Source organism: Heterocephalus glaber, unplaced genomic scaffold (genome assembly GCF_053883595.1).
Source record: "Heterocephalus glaber isolate CG9 unplaced genomic scaffold, H.glaber_assembly_v1.0 deba00001561, whole genome shotgun sequence".
Classification (NCBI taxonomy): domain Eukaryota; kingdom Metazoa; phylum Chordata; class Mammalia; order Rodentia; family Bathyergidae; genus Heterocephalus; species Heterocephalus glaber.
Genome location: NW_028258349.1, coordinates 11,800,661 through 11,824,832, shown reverse-complemented (window position 1 = coordinate 11,824,832; position 24,172 = coordinate 11,800,661). Strand labels below are relative to the sequence as shown.

The window sequence follows — 24,172 nt, the reverse complement described above, 5'->3', positions numbered from 1 at the left end:
AGAAAAGAAAAGGGCTGGTTGGAATTACATATCCTCAGGAGGCTCAATCAATAAATCCTGTCAAAGAAACTGGAGCCAAGCTCAGCCTCTGTGAGCTGATCATGCTTGAGACCTGGCTGGGGACAGGTAGAAGCTGTCCCACATCCTGAAGTTCCCACATCCCATCTCCTCCCTTCTGGCACACGCAACTCAAGTTCTCTCTCTGCCCTGGGAATCCCATTTGCATGTGGCATTTTCATTAAATGCAGGGTTAAATGCTTATTCATTAGGAGACAAGGATGAGCAGCCCTACTAGAATACTTCCCACATAAACACCAAGAATCTAGGTCATCACTGACATATCTTTTCTAATTTGAGACATGTTAGCCAGGATGTAGGGTCCTGAGGCACCTCTGCCCCTAAACCATCCATGCTTACCATTTCCTGTGCTCACAGAAGGCAGGGAAGCAGAAATAGACATGTTACCCACTGCCTGCCTAATGCATGCAGGACACTTTCGCTCCGTGTAATTAACAGTTCTAAAACTGGCGTATGACTCAATTGAACACAGTCTCACTTAAAACTCAAGAAGGCACAGGCAATTGCTGATATGCCTGCGCTTCAGTGACGCTTCCAGAGGTACTTAGCTAGGACCCAAGGCGTTGAGCTATTCAACAGTATGAAGGCATCTCCTTTTATTTCCTACCTTACCTTCAGATCAATTTCATCATCTGCAAAACAGCAATGTAGAACCACAGCCTAAATTATGGAAGTGAGATGCCTGCTCTTATTAAGTTTCAACTTTTGACCTACACATTCAAACTGTAATACCCAGCACAAGGAAAGCAATGATCAGATATGATCTCATGTTTGTGGGGAAGAGTATGATTATAGAGGAATTTACAGGAAATCAAAAAGGCACTGCTTGAGAGAATGGAAAACAATAAAACAGTCATACAAAGGAAATGAATGCCACCCAAACAAAAATGAAAAAGTGGGTTTTGCCTTGCTTGGAGAGGCTGCTTGCCACCTCCAAATCAGATAGGCTCGGGAGGAACCCCACATTCCCAGCCAAGCTGCTAGCTGGGAGCTAGGGTGTGCATGGATGCTGAGAAAGCTCAGCCACTTGGGCCCTGCTCTCTAGCCCAGCTACACCCTGGCCTCAGCCCAAGGTCCATTCTGAGGGCTCCAAGCACCCTGTACTTCCAGTGGCCAACACCTGGGCAGGCCCCAGGCTTGGGGGTGCTCCTCTGAGCCACAGGGGCCACACAAGATTCTGGAACCAACAGCCTGGGCTCAACTGGCATCATCTCTTTTGGCAAGTCACTACCTTCTCCATGCCTCAGTCTCCTTACCTGTAGCATGGAACAATCAGAGAACCTACCTACTGTACCAAATAAGAAAATTTCTTTGAATCAGGTAGCATAGCCAGTGCTTAGCACTGTCCTTTGGTCTACTAGGTGTCTAAACAGGTAATATTATTAAGATGTGCCAGCATTTGACTCACGCCCTCATTCAGACCTTGCCCCATCCACTACTCTGCAGGTGAGGAAATGGAAGCTGGGTGAGTTGTCATGTCCTCATCATGAGATACCACTACATCTCCATTTTACAGATGACACAGCTGAGACTCATCAAAATGAAGGACAGTCCCAGGGATGTAGACTGGGGTTAGAACTCAGATGTGGCTGAGCGGGCAGCCTCCCCTCAAATTTTCCCTCCACAGGAAGAGAAAAGGTAGAGAAAGCATTCTCGACCCAGTGTCCAGCCAGGTATAACGGTGCACACACACTGGGAGGCTAAAGTGGGATTGCAAGCTTAAGCCCAGCTTGGGCAACTTTGTGGAGTCAAAAATCAAGTCAAAAATTTTAAAAAGACTGGGGGTTAGTTCAGTGTGAAGGCCCCAGGTTCAATCCCCAGTATAAAAAAGAAAGAAAGAAAGAAAGAGAGGGAGAGAGAGAGGGAGAGAGACAGACAGACACACCCAGGGGCCCAAAGATGCAACACTGAGTTATAATCTGATACAAGGAAGAACCGCCTGCTCTGGGAAATGAAGGACCTGCCTGCCATTCCACCCAGAACCTTCCCTCAGTTTCAAGGGGAGGGCAATGCTTACTGCCTCAAAGGCAACTGCATCACCGTGGAGACTGGGGACCCGTGCTATTAAAACATACCCCGGAGGCAGCAAGGACAATGTGACATTTCTGAAATTGTTCTACTGCCATCAAATGCCAAATAAGTCCTTTCTGCTGCTCACGTTAATAAAGTTGAGAGGCAGTCTTAGGAACGCAGATGCCGCCTCAAAGCCTCGGAAATGTCACCCTAGTTAAAGTGTGCTTGCTCCAACGTGATGAACTAATGATTCATCCCTCCGGGACATGTTGCAGCCTGCTACCCGACCTCATTGTGGTCTCCAAAGTGCCCCACTGTAAATGGCCTAGAGGGACAGTCACAGTGAGTCGACCTAAGTGTATCCAGGCCCATTCTGAGCATCCAGGACTTTTGCCAAGGGGGAGAGGGTGGGCTACAGGGAGGCCAGGAATTTGTTATTTTACCTAAACCAGAAGAGGCGACCGTGAATTTAAAGACACAGCCCCATCCTCAAAGAGTGTGTGGTCATGACGGCCCCTGGACCAAGACCAGGACTCCCATCAGAGACAGGGTGCCACCTGGCCTCTATTGCTCTGGAGGATCAGTGCAGACACCTGTCAACAGCTCTCACATCTCCCCTCTTACTCAGCCCTCTCCCCTGGCACCTGCCTCAGACTTAACCTGCCCCAAATCCCAGACCTGCCTCAGCATCTGCCCTCCACCTAGTTCCTATCTCAGTGATTCGCCGCCCAGCTGTTTAGAGCAAAAACCTTCAGTCACTGTCCCTCCACCATCAAGCTGGTGCCTGCCTGCAGCTTTCCCTCTCAGATCTGTCACACCACTCCTTCCATGGCCACCTGGATCCCTGTAACAGCCTTGTCGTTGGCAGCCTGTTCCTACTCGTACAACTGAGGCTTCAATCAGAGACCAAAATGATTTTAGGAAATGCAAACCATGTCCTCCTGATTCACCCTCTGAGGAGTCCCTGTGTTTCCAAATTCCAAGACCAAGTGAAAACCACACCAAGACGAGCCTAGCCACTGCCCAACTCTCCGACCACCCTCAGGCTCCACTTCCCTGGCTCTACTGGGCCACACAAGGCTGCTGCCCTCCCTCTGGTTTCTTTGGACAAGTGCTCCCTTGGCCTGGACCATTCTCTCCTTTTCCCTACTCCTGCTCCCTACTCCAACAGCCAACTCCTGCTCACGTTCAGGTCACAGAGCTGTTTCCAAGCCCCAAGGTTAGGTAGTTAGATCTCTATAAAGACAGGACCAGACGTGAGAAGTCCACACGTCTCCCACTGAAGTGACCGAGTGGCAAAGGCCCAGTTTTGCCTCTCTTCTGCCTTCATGTAAGAATAGCCTAATAATAATAATAATAATTTTAGTTGGGCATGGTGGTGCACGCCTGTGATCCCGGGACTCTGGGAGGCTGAGGCAGGAGGATCACAAGTTCCAGCCCAGCCAGGCAACTTAGTGACTTGGTGAGAGCCTGTCTCAAAAAAAAAAAAAAGAAAGAAAGAAAGAAAGAAAGAAAGAAAGAAAGAAAGAAAGAAAGAAAGAAAGAAAGAAAGAAAAAGAAAATAAGTGTGGAAGTGTAGAATTGGGGATGAGTGGGGATGTAGCTGACTGTGAAGGCCCTGGGCTCAATCCCGAGGACTGGAAAAAAATAAAAGAAAGATTTAATGGCTTAGGAAGAAAACTGGTGGCACATCAGACAGAGCTGAAGGGCCACTTTCAGGGCACACAGAGGCCATACCCTACCTAAGAAGGCCTGCCCTCTAGCCACCAGACACTACACTACAGGTAAGGGTTACCTAGGAAAGAAAGAAGGCAGCAAAAGAACATGTGTAACAGGAAGCCAAACTTGTCAAGACACTTATACAGTGTGAGGAAAATGTGTTTACCTCTGTGGCAACGGGAGTGTGTGCGATGTTCACTTCTATACTTTCACTACCCTTTATCTGAGCTATATCTCTCTATCTGGCTTAAGCACAGTGGGAGTTTTTGAAAGACGGAAAATAAAGGAAAAAATAAGTTAAATTTAATTGACAGTCAGGTGACTTGTGCCCTTTTGAAGAAAAAAAAAAACCCAACCAACACAAGCCTCAAACAAAACAGGCAGGGCTGGGGGAGGAAATTCTGGGAGTAGCTTTCTGAGTGTGCTGAGTGGGGTGAGTGGGAACTGCCTGGCCTCCCCTCTGGGAACTGAGCACAACTAGCAGCCAAGGTGGTCACCACACTCACCATTCCACGATCTCTGGGTGAAGAATGGTGTTGTTGACATTGAACCTGCAGAGAGAGAATAAACCAAGCCCGTTAGTTCAATGGTCTACCTCCCAGCAGGAAGTATCTCATTCAGGACATACACACCATGACCAAGAGAGGTCTCCAATCCTGTTTTGAGACACTGTCTTGCTAAATTGCCCAGGCTGGGCTTGAACTTGGATCCTCCTGCCTCAGCCTCCCAGAGCTGGAATTATACACATGCACCACTACGCCCAAGCTTGATCTCTAACCTTTTAACTGCCTGCTGTCCTGACCCGCAGAAAGCTTGCTGCTTCCTTACTATGGCCAACCTGGCAGCCTGGGCCAGGACTCCTAAGTGCAGTGAGTTAGAGCTTCTTGGTTGCAAAACACCATCCCTACCCCATACTGGGCAGACAGCAGAGCCTCTTTATTAAGTACACCAACACATACATAATGGGAGCACCAGAAAGAAAAGAGAGAGAAAAAGAAACAGAAAGGCTGTTTGAAAAAAATTATGGCTGAAAACTTTACATCTTGAAAAACACTAATCTATGTATCCATAAAGCTCAATGAACTACAAGTAGGGTAAATTCAAAGAGATCTACACCTTAGGCATAGTCTGTTCCAATTGCCAGTCAAAGAACACAGATGAGAATGTACATGAAAGGCAGCCCTTCAGCCTGCAATGAAAGCACACTACAAAGTAACTTGAATCTACACGAAGGAAAAAGGTCACTGAGAAGGTAACCACACAGGTGACTATAAAGATGGCATAAATGTATTTTTTTAGTTTCTAGCTTCTTTTTTCTCTTAGCTGACTTAAAAGACAATTGCATAAAATGGTAATTGCACATTTGGGTTGATAAGAACAAAATGAATAAAGATGCAATCTGTATCCATAACAGCAAAAAGGGAAAGAAAGGAAATGGAGATACACTGGGACAAAGTTCTTCCACACTGTTGAGATTAAGTTCATATAAATATAAACCAGATTTTTATAAGAGTAAGGGGTCAATTGTAATCCCTACAGCAGTTACTAAGAAAATAACTAAAACAGAAAAGAAAGTAAGAAAGGAATCAAAATGGTACAATACAACAACAAAAAAATCAAAACAAAAGAAAGTAGTAATGGAAATATTGAGGAACAAAAATATGACATACAGAAAACTAAGTTTTAAATGGCAGAAATCCTTCCATATTACTAATTATTTTAGATGTAAATGGATTAAATTTTCCAAAGACTGGCAGAATGAAATTTTTTTTTTTTTTTTGAGACAAAGTCTCACTATGTATCTATCTCAGGCAGGTCTTGAACTCACAATGTAACCCAGCCAGGCTGGCCTTAAACTCCCAGCAATACTTCTGCCTCGGCCTCCTGAGTGCTGAGATTACAAGCATGTGACATCACGCTTGGCTGGCAGAATGAATTTATAAAATGACCTAACTATATGTTCTAAAAAGACACATTTTAGATTCAAAGCTTCAAAGAAGTTATGGGTTGAAAGTGAAATGATGAGAAAAGACATATTACACACCAAAAGGGAGCTGGACTAGCTCCCTTGGAATGACTAATATCAGACAAACTTTAAGACAAAAATTTTACTAAAGACAAAGAAGGACATTTTATGATGATATACATGGATCAATCCATAAAAAGATATATGAACCACAAATGTGTATCTAACAAGATATATGAATCAAAAGCTGACAGAATTGAAGAGAGAAATGGTCACTTCAGCAAAAGTTGGAAACTTCACTTTCAGTCACGGACAGGACAACTACACCAAAGATCAACAAGGTAACAGAAGACTCAACACTAAAACTAGACCTAACTGACATCCCTTGAATATTCCCCCTAGCTGCAGCAGAATACCCACTTTCTCAAGTGCACATGGATCACTCCCTAGGATAGACTGCATGTCAGGTCACAAGACAGGTGTCAATAAATTTTAAAGGACTGAAATCACACTAATTATGCCCTCTGTCCACAACAGAATGAATTAAGAAATCAACATCAGAAGGAAATCAGAAAAATTCACAAATATGTAGAAATTAAACAATATACTCCTAAACAATTGATAGGTCAATGAAGAAATCACAAGGGATACTAGAAAACACTGACATAAATGAAAACAAAAACACAACACACCAAAATTAATAGGAATGAAAGAAGGGATATTACTGCCAACTTCAGAGAAATAAAAAGGATTGTAAGGGATTACGATAAATATTCTATGGCAACAAACTGGATAAATTGTTTGAAATGGAGAAACTTCCAGAGACACAAACCATTAAACTGACATGAGAAAGAGAAAATCTGAAAAGACTTATAAAAAGTAAAGAGACTAAATCAGTAACTTCTCACAAAAAAAGCCAGGAAAAAGGCCTTCACTAATGTGTTCTACCAAACGTGTAACAAAGATAATACCAATCCTTCAAAACCTCTTTAAAAAAATAAAAAAGGAAGCAATATTTCAAAACTCATTCTATGAGCTCAGCATTACCCTGATCCTAAAACTAGACCCCCCCCCAAAAAGCACAAGAAACTATAGAAATTGCTTATGAATAGAAACACAAATTCTCCCACCAAATGCCCTATAAATATAAACAGAAAAATTTACACTAAAATACAAGCAAACAAAATCCAGCAACATTTAGAAAACATCATTTTAAAAATTAGAGAAGACCTAAACAAATGGAAAAATATTCCATATTCATGGTGTGGAAGACTTAATATTCTTCTGACAACAATACTTCTGAAACGGCTTCTCAATGGGAATTAACAAGCTGATCCTAAAATTCATATGGATGATCAAGGCACTCATAATAGTCAAGATAATCTTGAAATAGAAAAAACTGAAGGGCTGACATGTCTCAATTTAAAAACGAACTGTAAAGCTAAGGAACTAAGAGAGTATGCTACTGACATAAGGATAATGTAATAAAATTGTAGATCCAAAATTAAACCCATATATGTATATGTATGTTGGACCTTTTTTATTTTTATTTTTTGGACCTTTTCTATTTTGGTAAAATACATGCAACACAAAATTTGCCCCATCAGCCACTTCTAAGTGGTAGCTCAGTAGCGTTAAGCAGTCATACTGTAGCACAATCATCATTACCACATAGCTCCTGAAGTTTTTATCATCCCACACAGAAACTCTGTATCTATTAAACAAGAGATCCTCATTCTCCTCCCACACCCCAGTCACTGTCTTATTTTATGTCCCCATTAATCTGACTATTTTAGGTGCTTCATGGAAGTAGAATTACACAATATTCGTCCTTGACTTCTGCCAAGGGTTCCAAGACAAGTCAATGGGAAAGATGATCATTTTCATAAATGGTGCTGAACCAACTGTGTGTCCCCACAAAAAAGAATGAAGCTGGGTCCCTACCTATTGCAATATGCAAAATTTAACTCAAACTGGATGTAAGACCTAAATGTAAGGGTTAAAAATCTATAAAATTGTTGGGAGAAAACATGGGTATAAATCTTTATGGCCTTGGATTAGACAACGGTTTCTCATGTATGTCACCTAAAGCACAAGCAACCAAAACAAAAATAGAAAACAATTTCATTAAAATTAAAAACATTTTGTGTAACAAGGACACCATCAATAACGTACACAAGAGAAAAAAATGTTAAATCATACAGGTCTGTAACTAGAATATGTAAAGAATTCTGATAGTTCAACAATAAAAAGAACACAATTAGAAAATGTGAAAAGGATCTGAATAGAAATTTCTCCAGTGAAGATACAGAATGACCTAACAGCACAGGAGAGATGCTCAACATCACTATCATTAGGAAAATGCAACTTATACCATGAGGTATTACTTTACAGTCATTTATGTGGCTATAATAACACAAACAGATAATAACAAGTGTTGACAAGACTGTAAAGAAACTGCAAACTTCCTAATGGACTGCTGATAGGAATATAAGCTGGTGCAGCTGCTTTGGAAAGTAGTTTGGCAGTTGTTCAAAAAGTCAGTTACCATATGACCCAACAGTTTTACTCCTAGGGAAGTGAAAGTATATGTTCATGCAAAAACTCCTATCTCAACAATCATAGAAACAATATTTATAGGAACCAAAAAGTGTAAGTAACCAAGTGTCTATCAACTGATAGACAAAATGTGTTAAATATCCATAAAATGAATACTTTTCCACCATAAAAATGAGCAAAGTACCGATTCATGCTACAATGTGGATGAACCTTGAAAGTATGCTAAGTTAAAGAAGCCAGATACAAACAATGATGCACTAAATGATTCCATCAAATGTCAGGGCAGGTGAATCTATACAAACAGAAGATAGATTACTAGTTGCTTAGAATCAGGGAAATGGAGGAATAGGAAGTGACTGCAAATAAGTACTGTAAAGGTTTTTTTGGGGGGGGTTGATGAAAATGAAATGATGGTTGCACAGCTCTGTTAACATACAAAACCTATTCAACTGTACACTTTAAATGGGTGAATTGTAAGGCATGTGAATTAGTCCCAATAAAACTGTTTTTTAAAACTTACTGAACTATGCACATAATAAATTTTATTTTACATGTAAAGTTTATTTCAAGAAAGCTAACTTAGAAAAAATTGACAGAACAGAAAGAAGAATTAGCTTGAGATTTTCACATTCTTCTTGTAGTGATAAAACAAGTAAACAGAATTTGAGAAAGATGTAGAAAATATAAATACAATTAAACAACTTGACTCAACTGACATATACAGAACACTACAGCCAACAACTACAGTGTATGTTCTCTTCAAGTATACATCATTTATTATAATGATCATATGCTAGAATTTTCAATAAATTTCAGAGTTGACAGAATTTTTATTGATCAGAGTAGAATTAAACTAGAAATTAATGGCAGAAAGGAAACTATACAATCCCAAATTGTTTAGAATTTAAACAACAGACTTCCAAATATCCTCTGTTGAAGATAAAAGTCACAGTGAAACTAGAAAATTAAAAAATGAAATCTCAGAACTTGTGAAATGTACCTAAAGCAAAGCCTAGAGGAATATTTACAGCTCTACATGTATACAGTAGAAAGGAGCATTAAAAACCAATAACCTAAGCTTTCATCTCAAGAATGTCCATTTCTTTCTTCCCAAGATATCAGAGAAAGAACAACTAAAATCTAGAGATTAGAAGGACATTTAAAAGAGTGCAAATTAATGAAATAAAACCAAAAAATCTACAAAGCCAAAAGCTGTCTTTTGATAAGATGAACATAATTGACAAGGTGGCCCCAGGAGACAAAATGATCCCAGGGCACATCTCTGTCACAGGAGAGCCACACATGACCCAGAACTCAACCTACTGGTGAGACAGTGGGGGAAGAATGAAGTGGCCCTGCAAAGTACAGGTCTCGGCAGAGGAGCCCTGGCTAGCCTTCAGCCCTCTGGGCTCTAGACCTGCTCCATCACAGGTCAGGATGCCATGCCCAAGCATGAGCAGGGTAGTGAGCTCCTGTCCTGCAAACCAAGGACTCTCCATGTCCTTGCTGGTGTTTGAAAGCACCTGTGAAATGCCACAGTTGTGAGGCTGGCACCCAGATGACCAAGGAGCAGAGATGGGGCAGGGGGCAAACATACGCAAGCAGGCTAAAAGGACTCCTGCTCTGAATCCTAACTACACAAACAGAGCTACTTGATTTAAAGTCCAGTCTAACAGTTATGGAATCAAAGCCCTACTTGAGTAATATCACAGATGCTATAGGCAGAAAAATGGTTCAGAAATAAAAAACAAAAGAACAGAGCAGCAAATGACACATAGTCTACAGATAACAAGAGAGGTACTATCTCCCATTTCGCCAAATGTTACTTTGACCTTAGGAAAAGCAATGGCTTATCTACTCAACAGCCGAATTGGCAAAATTCTACTTTACACAACATCTTACGTACACATGCATGCACACACACGAGCAGCTAAGTGACAGCACAGATACACACACAAAGGCATATGCTCAAAGACACACACAAACATGTAGACAACAGGCATATACTCAGAGACACACATGAACAGGTAGATCTAATTCCTGCTTTATCCATGGAAGGATGTGTTCCAAGACCCCCCAGTAGATGCCTGAGACTGTGGACAGGACAGAACCCTATGTATACAATGGTTTCTCCTATGGCAGTGATGCCAAAGAACTTTCAATGCTACAAATAGCCCACTGTAGCACGGATGCTGTAGGTTCACCACTACTGTAGGGTGTACATATAAACATACATATTTAATTTGATTAGGTAAAGTAAGAGATTAACAATAACTAATAATAAAATAGAATGATTATACTAATATTCTGTAATAAAATTACCAGCATCATTTTTCTTCCACATTGGGGCCATTATTAAGAAAAATAAGGGTTACTTGTTTTTCTTTTGTTTTGTTGTGCTTTCGGTATCAGGGATTGAACTCAGGACTTTGTGCTTTCGGGGCAGGTGGGGGAACCACAGAGCCCAGGGTTACCTGAATATAAACACGGGGATACCATGACAGTGGATCTGGTAACTCAGATGGCTACTAAGTGACTAATGGATAGATAGTGTCTACAGCATGGATACACTGGACAAGGGGAATAATTCATCTCCTGGGCACATGAGCGCAGGGCATGCATTGAAAATTTATGAACTGTTTATTTCTGGAATTTTCCCTTCAATGTTTGTGGCCTGCAGGTGACCACAGGTAACTGAAATCACAGAAAATGAAGCCACAGACAATGGATTACCATTGTATATGCTCACACACACAGAGACACAGACCAACACACAGAAATATACAAACACACATACACTTAGAAGCAAGTGAACACACAGATATAGATACACACATTCAGACAGGTAATACTCGAACACACACAAGATCTCCATGCAAATAAAAAGATACACATAGACACACAAACTATACAGACATGCATACACACAGACACACACAAAAGTACATTCATACACAAACACACACTCAGAAAAACACATTCAGACACACAGAAGAGTCCAACGGTGACAGGCTTAACTCTGGGGATGAAATTCAGATATTCCTTTTTTTTGCCTCTGTGTTTAAGCTGTATTTTCTATTTTTTAATTATTTGAAAATAACAAAACCCCACTAATGGCTGTGAGAGTGGGAGGGCATTGTGGAAGCAGAGGGTGATTTCCTGGTGGTCTCCCAACACAGAGTAGACAATGATAAGTGAACAGGGTGGTCCTGACCCACTGGACCAGGGCTCTGGCTTCCTTCCCAGAGTTTCTAACCCAATGAAGGAGGGAGGACCCCCACACATAGACTCTACCCCCTGCTGCAGGGCTGGGGAAGCTTCTTCTATCATGGAGATTCCATGGACCATAATTTAAAAACTACTCCTATGCAAGTTAACAGTAACCAGAAAGCCATGATCCCCAAACCACATACTGGCATTTTGTTGTTAACTGTCAAGTTTAATAATGTCCATCTACTTCCTGAGTTTTAAAATTCATATCTTTGAATATTAATATTCCTACATTAACAACCCCAAATTCAGCATTTCATATTTAACAGCTTATTTAAATGGAATTAATTTGTAACCAATTGTCTTCAAGTATGCAAGGCAATTTAAGTAAATGCCAAAAGATAAGAAATATGCTTATCCTGAATAACCAGCTGACATAAAGTATGGACCATATTTCTCCCTCAGACAACGGCATAACACAAGAGTCCTCTGTAACTCTCCCCCACCCAGGCTCTGGAACACACAGATTCCACCTCCTGCTAGGGGAGCAACCCATTACGTGATGTGAACTTGATGGACGGGAGACTCCCAGCTCATGCCACTTGGCCCCCCAAGACCATCTCTTTCCCTTTGAGGTCAAAATCCTTGTCTTGGGAAAATCTGCCCTAAAATCTACCTCCTCAGAGCTAACAAAGATCGATCATGTCTGACTTGGTTCCCAGGGTGCAAGAACCAGTGCTCCAGGGAGCCATGGCTGGGCCAGACCCCATACTCAGCACGAATATTGTACAGACTGCCCCTCCTGCTCCCTTTGCCCAGTCATCATCACACCAAGCCCCCTGCTGAGCCCTGGGTCACAGGGGGACCTCTCTAGCCTCCTGCATATCTACCATCCAGCCTGCCTCTGATTCTCTGTTCCCTCTGCTCCTGTCTGCTGCTGTCCCCACCACTTTGAAACCCTGCATACTCCTTGCTATGGGCAGCAGGCAGCCTGGCTCTGATCCTGGGAGGCTGAGGATGTTCTGGGGCCAAGGCTAAGCCCACATGGGACAGAATGTGAGGCAAACAATCCTGAAAAGGCACATTCGGAAAGAAGGTCACGGTCAACTGCCCAGCTGCACTAGGATCCAGAGGGGCTGTGATGGCTGGACAGGTGAGGCTGCTGTTAGCTCTCTCCGCTCCGCAGGCCAAGGGAAAAAGGTGGCCTAGGGGTCTATGAGGACAAACCAAGAGGCCAAACCCAAACTTCCACTAAAGTGAGAGGTCAACTGGATACGGTGCCTATAACCCTAGCACTTTGGAGGCTGAGGCAAGAAAGAGGCTCACAAGACTGAGCTGGTGACGCAGCAAGGCCCTGTCTCAAAATTAAAATTAAAAGGCTGGGAATATAGCTCAGTAAAAGGTTCTGGGTTCAATTCCCACTACACACACACACACACACACACACACACACACACACACACACACACGGTCAAACAAAAATAAAATTCCAAGATGGAATAGCTTCATAGAGGTTTAAAAGAGCCAAAGTAAAAGTTCCAGGAATAAAAGAGCTTCATCAGGGTAGTGAGAGGTGACTGGGGACAGAACAGTTGAGTATTAAAAAGTAGGGCGACAGAAAGATTCATCTTGCTTAGAAAACAAGCTATTATTATCCGCAGCAAACAGCTGGAGATGCACTTGGCAGGTGGGTGAATGCGGCTGCTGAGCCGCAGTGGCCCTCAAGGACAAGGTCTCTTCCCAGGGTGGCACAGAGGCGGGGGATGGCAGAACTGAGGTGCTGGGAGCCCAGGCCGTGGGAGGCAGGGGGTCGAGCTATACTTAGAGTCTAAGAATACAGATGTAACTTTCTGCAGGGAGGAGCTGGGGGGTACCTGCAGGCAGTGGCCAGGGCCCCAAGTTAGTGCCAATAGTATGCCAGGCAGGCAGGGGCAGCTGCTGAAGCCTCCTACTCCATGGGGCAACCCGAAGTTGGAGTTACAGGGTGACAGAGAGAAATATGAACCTGAGATGGGAAGCATGAGAAAACGTGCCAAGGGATGGAGAGAGGAGGGAGTACCACAAACAGGCCAGGGGACCTAAGGCAAAGAGACAGGTACAAGGGTCTCCCGTGCAGCAAGTGAACCAAGTTAGAGACTTCAGCAACAGCCCATCACCCAGCACCAGCAAGGAGGGCAGTCTCTCAGCCCAGCCCACCACAGCACCCTGTCAGCCCCAACCTGGACTGGACCATGGGGTACAGATGGCGCAGTGCATATGCTGGGGGAGATGGTACAAAATTGAGTCAGTCTTGGCTCTCTGAAAAATGTCAACAGCAGGACACAGTGGCATATGCCTATAATCCCAGCACTGAGAGGCTGAGACAGCTGGACCACAAATTGAAGCATACCAGGCAATTTAGCAAGACCCCGTCTCAAAAAAAAAAAAAAAAAAAGGTCTCCAAATGCTGCCTGGGTGAAGGATAGTGGCTTGCAGATCACAGGCTTCTCATGGACTCAGGAGCAACAGGGGACCAAAGTTGAGGCATGCTTAAGGGAGAGAGAGGTCAAGCCAGGCATAGTGGTACACACCTATAAGCCCAGCTACTTGGGAGGCTGAGGCAGGAAGATCAAAGTTTGAGAACAGCTTGGAAAACTTAGTGAGACTGTCTCAAAAGCAGGGCTTGGAATGTAGCTCAGCGATGGAGTGTTTGCCTAGCACTCGCAAGGCCCTGAGTTCAATCTTCACTGCAAAAAGGGAGGTAGTCGGGAGTTCATAGCAGGGAATCCTCCTCGTGGGGTGGGATGAGGTCACTACTTCTGTCCCCCACTGACAAGGACAATGGCCCTGGGGCAGCCTGGAGACCCAGCTGCCTCTCTTGCCTCTCTCACAGAGCAGCCAGCAGAGTTCTGCCTCAGGGGCTATATCCTGAGCTCTCACCCAGGACCACGCCTGCCACACCACTCACAGGGAGTTCAGCCACCTCCAAAGCCGAGACCTCTGCAGGGGGCAGGCAGAGACCCCACAGCCACGATGCCCTGCAGCTCACTGTCACCCAAGAATCTGGTTATCAGCCATGCTGGAGTCTACCTGGCCCACTGCACAGATCAAGAGACTGAGGCCCATGGGGCACTGGGATTCAACTGGGGTTTGGTGTGGCCAAGTGAGTCCTGAACACCAGCTATGTGCAGGCTCTGAGTAAGCACAATCTCCTGTAGTGCCCAAAACAAGCCCAAGACATGTTTCACTTGGGGGCCAAGATCACAGAGCTTGTCAGTGAAGGGGGGACCACCTCCTCCCACTCAAGGTCCTTCCCACGAGGCAGAGACTCGGGTGGAGGTGGGAGAGACACTGCAGACAGTCCACAGTGTTAGCCGAGGAAGGTGAGCAGGATGCTGGAATACAGGCGCCTGGCAGAACTGGGAGAACATGCAAAGGCCCAGCTCTGGACGGGTAGCAGCCACTGTGCCCATGCCCCTCCCAGGGCCTGGAGGGAAGAGCAGCTCGTCGGTCAGCGTATCGACGAGCTGGACTAATCCTGCTGGACGTGGGAGGCAGGGCCACTCTGGACAAACTCCCGAGAGGATTCGGAGATTTGTGTGATGAAAAGAAGCAAACCTGATACCTGCTCCCCCTACCCCATCCCTCTTATCTCTGGGGAAGTGATACATATTCATGAGCTCATAATCCTTTCTAATCACTCCTACATTGCACACACACACAGACTCCTGCAGCTCAGGCTCATACATAATTATAAAGTGCTTCCTCTGTCACTGCCTGGGTCCACTAAAGGACAACAGAGGACAGAGTGGCTGCAGAGACTGTGTTGGGGGGTGTAGGGGATGCTGGGGGCCCAGGATCCAGAGCTTAAATTGGGGCTGCCGCCGTCTATGCTCAGCAGCCTCAGGGAGCAGGGCCTCTCCTCTTGGGTGCATTGGCAACAGTGTCAGCCCCGCCATGCAGGCTGAGCACCAGCTGGCCCGGAGACACACACAGCTGGCAGGCAGCACTCCCGGGCAACATGAGGTGAGAGTGACAAGGAAGTAGATTTGCTGCTCACCCTGTGCCCAATATTGGACCTCCTTCCTGGAGAAGCCTAGAAAAGGGGGCTGCTTCCAGAGCAGGGCTTGGGGGCTCAGCTCAAAACAAAGCTGGAGAGGAAGGATAGGTAAAAGGGACGATACCTGAGACTCTGAAGCAGGAGACATGGGAAGCTGCTGAGAGTCGAGCTGGGACAGGTCAGTGTCCAGGGATAAGGTGAGGGGGCTGGATGACAAGGATGTGGTACCAACGAGAACCGCAGAGCTCCAGGCTGGTGTCAGAGAGAAAACAGACACCCCTGGCCATGCACAGTGGCCAGGGCTTCCTGGGCACTTCTACTATAGTCTATGGCAGAGAAGGCACCTTCCTTCAAGTCAAAGGTGGGATAATTTTAGGCAAATTAGTTTTTTAAGCATTTTCTCAAAATGCCCCAATTTTTTATTTATTTATTTATTTTTTTGGTGGTATTGAGGATTGAACACGGGGCCTCCATACTAAGCTACTCCCTCAGTCCTTTTTATTTATTTATTTTTATTTTGAGACAAGGTCTTGCTAAATTGCTAAATTCCCCAGGCTGGGCTCAAACTTGCAATCCTCCTGCCTCAGCCTCCCAGAATGCTGGCATTACAGGGATGTGTCACCATCCCTGACATCAAATTCATTTTTAGAATCCTCTTATATTTCATGCCTTATGTAGAGACAGGGAAAGACCCACTGACAAAGGTGTGAGTATACGGAGGATGGAGATGGTCCAGTGCCCCAGGACTTACTTGCTGATGCCCTCGAAGGAGGCCTCCCTGCAAACACTGCCACTGTCCGTGTTAACGCCACGCTGGGAAGAAAGAAGGGGCATGAGAACACAAAGAGTCACACAGGGCTTTCCAGTGTCCCCACAGCCTGCCCAGGAGGGCCTGCCTCCTCTGGTCAGGCTCAGGACAGGTACGAACAACCCAGTCCTGCAAACCCTTTCCCTACTGCAGTTCCCAGCCCAGCAAGCCTTCGGCCAGGTAACTCCAAGCCAGGCATTCTTGTCTGGACTATGGCTTGAAAAGCAGAGGACAGCAGGGCATTGTGGCCCAGGCCTGTAGTCCCAGCATCCTGGGAGGCTGAGGCAGGAAGATCACCATGTTCAAGCCAGCCTGGGAAACTTAGTGAGATCCTTTCTCAAAATAAATTTTAAAAAAATAGAAGGGCTGCGGATGTATCTTAGTGTAAAGGCCCTAGGTTCAATCCCTAGTAACACACACACACACACACACACACACACACACACACACACACACACAGTATGAGGTCCAAAAGAGTATACCCAGCCCTCTATACCAACACATTCTGCATCCACAGATTCAACAACTGTGGTTTGAAAATATGTAGGAAAAAAACTGTATCTGTACTGAACATGTATAGACTTTTAAAAATCTTATCATTCCTTAAACAATACAATGATACAGTGTGACAATTATTTACATAACATTTACATTGTATTAGATGATATGAATAATTAGAGGTGATTTATGGTGCACAGGAAGATGTGGGTAGGTTATATCCAATACCATTTTATATAAGGGACTTGGTATCTGTGGGTTTTAGGATCTGGGGAGTGGGGAGGGGTCCCGGAACTAACACCACAGATACAGAGGGATGACTATCAAACCCTGCCCTTCCAGGGATGTGGGACTGACAGAAGGCAGGACTCTGGTGAGGCTGTTAACGCCCCCCTCCTTTTCCTAACTGTAAGGAGACTCCATACAGAACGGGACAGAAGTAGAAACAAAACAAGAGGTTCACAGAAAAACACTCCACCCTACAGAGGCAAGGCATTTTAAGTCGCCACTGCTTTCTCAAGAACTTTGGATCAATCGATGTCTAACTGTAAACCCAAACAAAACGCCAGGCCATCCTCTTTGACCACAATCATCTATTGTAACCTTCCATCTTAGCTACCAAAAACAGCACAGCAGAAAAGAGAGATCAAGTGCTAAAAAAAAAAAATAATAATCATTAAGAACTATTTCTGTAAAAATCAATTAACAAAAGAGGAAAGGGCCATTCTGGGAAGAAACAGGATTTTATATAAGAAATCTCAAGGTCAAAGAAGGACAAGAAAGCATGGTTCCTCTCTGAGACATCCCACAGCCCAAGTGCCTCCCAAGCCCCAGGCACCAGGAGCCCGCTCTGCACCCCACCCTGCCCCTACCTGTGCCCCACAGCTTGGCTACCTTGAAAGGCAGGTGCCAATGGTGTGCTGTTTTGTTTTGTTTTGTTTTTCAAACTCTAATAACAACTGAGGAGAATTGGAGTGAGGCACACTGACATTTTACATCCACAAAGTCTGTACACTCAGCCTGACTCTGTATCTAGCTGGATTTTAATCCTTGGAGGAGGATGGTGCCTTGTCCACCATGGCCTTGAGACAGGACACAGCACAACCCAGGGAGACTTGAAGACAGGGCCAGCATTTGGACTAAGCAAGTGTCACTACTTATTGCCAATGACCACTTCTCCCTATTTCTTAATCCTCCTCTGTGGCTCAACATTGGCAGAGGCAGGCCACTCCCCAAAACTCCTCCCTTGTGCCCGACTCCAACACACCAGCCACTTACCAAGGTGAGGAGGACAGAGGGGTTCTGTGACCTCAGCACTCCGGTGATCTGAAAGATCAGAAAGAAAAACTCACTTTTAAACAACTTTAGAAAAACTCACACAGAGGGTGTGGTGATGATATATATACACCACCGTTTAGTAGTGATGACAACCATTCTATGAAACAGGTCCTTAAAACAGGTGATGCTATTGTCCCCACCCTGCATATGAGGAAACTGAGGCTTAGAGAATTTGAAGGACCTCTGAAATATACAGTTAGCAAGCAGTAGAGAAGGCTTCAAATCTAAAAGCAGCCATTCCCCACCATGCGACCTGCACCACACCACACAGACCCAGCCTCCAAAGAGCCAAACCCACCAACCTGCCAAGGCCAGCACGTCTGCTTACCTGGCAACTCCTTTGGGAAAGAGCCATCCCTCCAAAGCCTTTACGCCCAGGGTCCCCGGGGGCAGATGCCTCCCCTCCCAGCTCCCCATTCATCTCCTAGATTGGGAGGAGCTTGCCTTTCTAAGCTCCACCCTTTGGCCTCCACCCCACACTGGGCTCTCCACCCTCCACCATGCTCTCTGCAATGCCTCCTAATTCTGCTGCACCACGGCTGCTACCTCCTCCAACGCCTTCGGTGAGTATCTCGAGAGCTCTGTGGGGCTCTTCCCTCTGCCTGGAATCCCCTCCCCCGACCCTAACTCTTCACCACCTACTCAGGACTGAATCCCAGTCTCCAGGCAGCCCGAGTCACTCCCTCCTCTACCACCCTACTGGAGCCATCCATCTCCTACCGGGAGGAAGGCATCCATCAACCAGCATCAGCTGTAACAGCAGTGCCGAGAGGGTGCTGACTACCCTGCAGGGTTAATTCCGTCCTCTCCTGACCTCCCCCTCAGTGCGCCCTGCATCTTAACTCCTGCCTGTCCCACTGTATCTGAGCCCCTGCAGCCTTGTCCCTTCCAACCCCCACCTGCCCCAAGAGCTCTGATGGGGCACGAAGGAGCAGTTGTGGTGTTAACAGACTGACTGAGCTGTCACCAACATACTCTATCCCACACATATTTAAAGTGAGCATTTTGCTAAGTTTTGACACATGCATATACAGCTTTTTAAATACTGAGATGCTCCCAGAGAAAAGCTAGAATATACTGAAAATTATAAAAAGATAAAATGCACCTGCAATCCCATCCCCAGAGACATTTTAGCTTTACACATAAAAAAACAAGAGATCTGTAATGACATTTGGATCATATGAAATTACATGCTTCACTTATCTCCTGTCATTAAATATTCTTCAAACAATTTTTAACAGTCACCACCCATGGGGATGATAATGCTCCGTAAGTCCTTGATTACGGCCTGTGTCAGTTATCCTACACACATCTCACTTAACCACCCACGAAGATGGTGCTCCCAATGTCCAGACCTCGCAGATGCGACAGGCTTGTGGGTCAGGAACTCGCCCAAGTTCACAGGTAAGAAACAGCAAAGCCCAGATTTGAACCTGCGGCTGTATAAGTCTCTCTTAGTGGACACAGCATAATTCATTTATGCATTCCTGTATTGAGCACCTAAATTACTTCTAATGATTGGCTCTTATAAATAATACTGTGATGAGCATTTTGGGATACAAGGCTTTATTTCCTTAAAATTTAATTCCTTAGCTAAGGGTGGTAAGTACATGCCTATAATCCCAGCACTTCGGGAGGCTGAGGCAAGAGAATCACAAGTTTGAGCCCATTTTAAAAAAGAAAAAGAAACCAAATGTGACTCAGTTGAACCACTGTGCAGGGTCAACAGCCATATACTCTGTCAAGGTTTATGATGCCCAAGTACTGAATATACCAACCTCCCTCTGCCTGCCTGGACCCTCCCTCATTCACTCAGGAACTGCTCTGAGAGTGACTGAGCCCCTCAGCCTCCTTGCTGCACAAAGGAAAAGCTCAGCTGAGTCCCTCCTGGAGGAGGGGGAACCTCATTAAAGGAACACAGCTGCACGTGTCAGGCCCTGGGTGTGTTGTTACGTTGATGTGAAGGGTCTACATTCATCAGCACACAACGATTCCATCAATTACAGCAGCGGAATCAGAGAGCGAGAAGGCACTTGGGGATTGTATCTGCTATTGTCCTTGGGAGAGAGGAGCTGGATAACAAATGTGTGGGCTGATGGTTTTTCTCTCCGCAACAACTCTCTGGACGTGCTGGTTAGGAATAATGGAAGAGAAAGCTCCCCTCACCGGCTGCATGACGCTCAGATGGATCGAGGTCCGACACAGAGAGCAGGCTGTGTCTGCAAGCCTGGGCAGGGCAGCATCTTTTATTGATCACACTGCCTAAGTGGGCCCTGGTTACCTCCGCGGCTGCAAAGCCTCTCCTGGCCCAGCTCCATCTGCCCTTCCCCATGGAGACCCATTAGCACTACGCTCTCATTGCACACCATGATCCTGTGCCTCAAAAATTTAGGGAACATGGCACAGCTGTGTGTCACTGGGTTGAAATGCAGCCCTAGCACACATGACAGCTCAGTTCTGTCAACCCAGGGCCTCATTTCCATGGAGCAGTGGCCACTGGGGACCCATCAGCTCTTCCCAACCAGGGCTGTTAAATACCCCTGCCTTGCTCCAAGCCACGGCCAGCATCGATCTCCCCGGTAGCCTGGCCTCCTGGGTGGGTCATGGTGGATGGGCACCTGCAGAACGCATCAGAGCCCTGTGGGCCTGGATCCTGCCCTGGGGACAAGCAGGGGCTTCCCACCGACACCACATATCTCCTAGCCAGTGCCCGTACAAGCCTGTGGGTACTCTTCACACGGACCAGACAGGCCTTTCCCAGTGTAGCCCAGAAAGCCCACAGGGTCCCAGGGGGCAGGGCTTTGCCCTGCAGGCACCGGAGCTCTTGAAAATAAACCATCACTCAAAGCAGTCTCCTGAAACATTAGTGAACACTGGTGGCCTGCCATGCTTTCAAAATTGAGAATTTGTTTTTAAAATGGAAACATCACAAATAATATGAATGTGCAGCTACTCTGAAATAAGTGCAGTATCTAGCAGCCCCTGGACAGCAGTCTTGAAGTGCAGCAGCCCCTTCAAAGGATGGTGGCTCTCCTTGGTCCCACGACTCCCTGATGTCTCTCCATGTGAGGCTGAGAGGCAGGCGGCATCTATCCCTGCAGTGTGCTGGTTGCTTCTCTTTCATTCATCCTGCCTGCATCTGAATCAATGACTCTGGCACTTTCTATCATTTGCTCAGTGCCGTAGAGAAGACGAGTGCACAAAACACACCCTCCACCCTGCTGGTTAGGAGCACCAGTCCCTGCACAGGGGCTTCACAGCCCATCCAGGGTCTCCTGAGTGCCCCTTCTCAGGGAAGCTACCTGCCCGACAGTTCAGCTTAGTTTCCTCCATGAAGAGGAGGGAAACTAGAGAGACAGGCTTCCATTATATGTCATATCAAGGGACCGGCCATGGCCTGGGTTGGGGGTTTCCTGCCCTTTTTCAGAGGAGATAATCATCCACTGCTTGCAGTCTGCGATTTGCCAAAATGGCTAAGGCAGCCTGAAGTTAGATGGGGTTGAGAAGTATGGAACCAGCCTGGAGATCCCTCCCCTGCCACCTTCCCCGATGGAGCAGGCTTGGGCACCTCCCCGCCTCCCCGTGCCATCCAGCAGGTTGCACTTTGGGGCAGGCTCTATTTTGAACTATGTAAAACCAAGGTGCTTGAGAGCCTGTGTCACCTTGACCAGAGTGTCCTGTAGCAGCCCCCCATTTCTGACAGAGCAAAGGTAGGCCTGGAGCACACGGCATCTGGGGTCTGGAGGTCCCAGGGATGCATTCCAATGCTTACACCCCCCAGCTGTGGGATGGAGCACAAGGCCTTTCACTTGTCAGCCTCCACCTCCTCTGCTGGAAATGGGGCTGGAGCTGCAGCTCATCACAGGACAGGGTGGAAGGATGAAGGGATCCATGTAAGTCACTGATGTTACCGGGACCTGCAGGTGCCACCTCAGTGTGAAGCACTTGCCCCACTGTTAACATGAGCCCTCGCTGCCAATGAGAATGGTGGGCATAACAGTAACAAACTGATCAACACTGACAGTGATGATGATGGGGCGCTGCAGATACTCCAGAACCCTAAAGTGATTCTGCCCTTTGAACTCTACTGAAGCCTTCATTTAAAATTCTGCCTTATCAATAAAGATTAAGAAAGAGCTGGTCTGAGAGGCTGTCATTCTATACTATCGTTAAGGACTTCCCTGTTCTGACACCTAAGATTTCCTCTACTGTCCTGCGTTTGGAGACCAGCTCTCTTCCACATCCCCCAAATCACAGTATAAATGGAGATGAATTTTCTCCCAGTTAGAAAGGCAAAAATGTCAGACTGGGGAGTCTGTGTCCCATAGATGGCTCTGACTCAGTAGCAGAGGCCCGGCTGAGACAGAACCCATCCCAGGTCCCTGAGACAAGTCCCATCCCGGCTGCTCCCTCCAGGTTTCATACTAAGGAAGTATGAAAGGTGAAGGTCCCAAAGGGCAGTGACATTAAGGCGCCCTTTATAGGGATGGTACCTGACAAAGAAGAGGATCAGGAAAAAATGAGAATAAAGGATGATCAGGTCTCTGCCTCTCTAGGACTTAGAAATATAAAGTAAGTGGCAAATGACCTCATTGGGGCATGAAATAAATGTTCAGTCTATTTTAGATCCTGTACACAAAGACCAATAAAACAGGTCATTTATGTATTAACAGACTCTTAGACATCATGTGTCACCCTCAAAAGTCGGGTGCTGAAACTACATGACACTGTCACATCTGGCTTCTGGTCAGGAACCAAAGATGTCGCATCTGGGGGATGCATACTTCTGCTCTGCTGTCCAAGCAGCCCACCAGGGTGGTAACTCAGCCCCAATAAAAAACGAGAGGGACGTGGGGCCGGGGATTTAGCTCAGTGATTTCACCGCCTGCTGTGCAAGCGCAAGGACCTGAGTTCAATCCCTGGTACCAAAAAAACCAAAAAAAATCCCAAAAATTAGAGGGACGAAGTTTAATTAAAGGAAGACACTTTATTTGTAATGTAAAGAGGACAAGGAAGGGGGAGAAAGGAGAAGATAGACAGCCACCCTGATAAGAGAGAATCAGGGTAGTGGCTCCAGAAAGATGGTGGACCTTCGGGCCTTTGTTCTTGGCTGCTTTTCCTCCCCATCCACCCAGAATTTGTCGTAGCTGCACTGGCTTCTAGGCACCCTTGCCTAACGTTATTTCTTCGGTGTTCTACACCTATCTTCTTTCTGTTTACTTGTCCTTGACCTTTTAAGGCTTTATCTTTGGGTTGGGCAGCTAGTTGGCAAGGGGGCAAGCTTAGTAAGGGGCATGTGGATATCTACTGTACTCTATCATGACCCTAGTGACTCTAGAGTGAGTGTGTGTGTGTGTGTGTGTGTATGTATACAGTAGTGCATAGATGTGAGTATATCCTATCTTAGCCTTCCTCTTTGTTTATCCTATATTTTATTGGAGGTAGGGGTGGCTTATCATTTGTGCACCTGGCTTTCTCTCTTGTGTCCTGCCTGTCAGCTCTTTTTCTGGTCTCTTGGTGCAAGTTCCAATGTCAGTTGGTGCCTTTCTTTATCTGGTTTTTCTCTCCTTCTCTACCCCTGTCCTTGAATTGCTTCTCAGGGAATCTCTCTAGTAAAGTTTGTTTTTAACTCCTAACTAGAATTAACTAGAAGACCTAAGGAGGCCCCTATTCTACTTTCTTGTCTACAGACCCCTGTCCCTACAACCTAAGGATTCATCAAAAGCTGCCTTACTCTCCATGATCCAACTGGGCAGAAGGTACTGCAGACACAGTCCTTTAGGGCTTAAGGACGTGAGCAGTTCATCACTGAGGTGGTCTCGGGATACCCTGACGAGGTACCACTATGCTTCAGTGACCATTCATCCACGCAGTTACTTCCTGTGGGCGACTATCCCCTGTGCTGCTGGGGGAAGCCCTGGGTTTCAACTGCCTCTGATGCCCT

The 24,172-nt window shown here is 45.8% G+C and overlaps 1 protein-coding gene across 1 annotated transcript in view; it reads right to left on the bottom strand.

Annotated features, from left to right (window-relative positions):
• The window catches only part of Pepd (peptidase D), a 121,774-nt gene that overhangs the window by 78,654 nt on the left and 18,948 nt on the right, over nt 1-24,172 (bottom strand). Inside the window, exons 5-7 of the mRNA XM_004858914.3 lie at nt 18,169-18,216; nt 16,336-16,397; nt 4,317-4,361 (exon numbers count right to left, since the gene is read on the bottom strand). Of these exons, the coding sequence (XP_004858971.1) occupies nt 4,317-4,361; nt 16,336-16,397; nt 18,169-18,216 (155 nt within the window). The remainder of the gene's footprint in view (nt 1-4,316; nt 4,362-16,335; nt 16,398-18,168; nt 18,217-24,172) is intronic.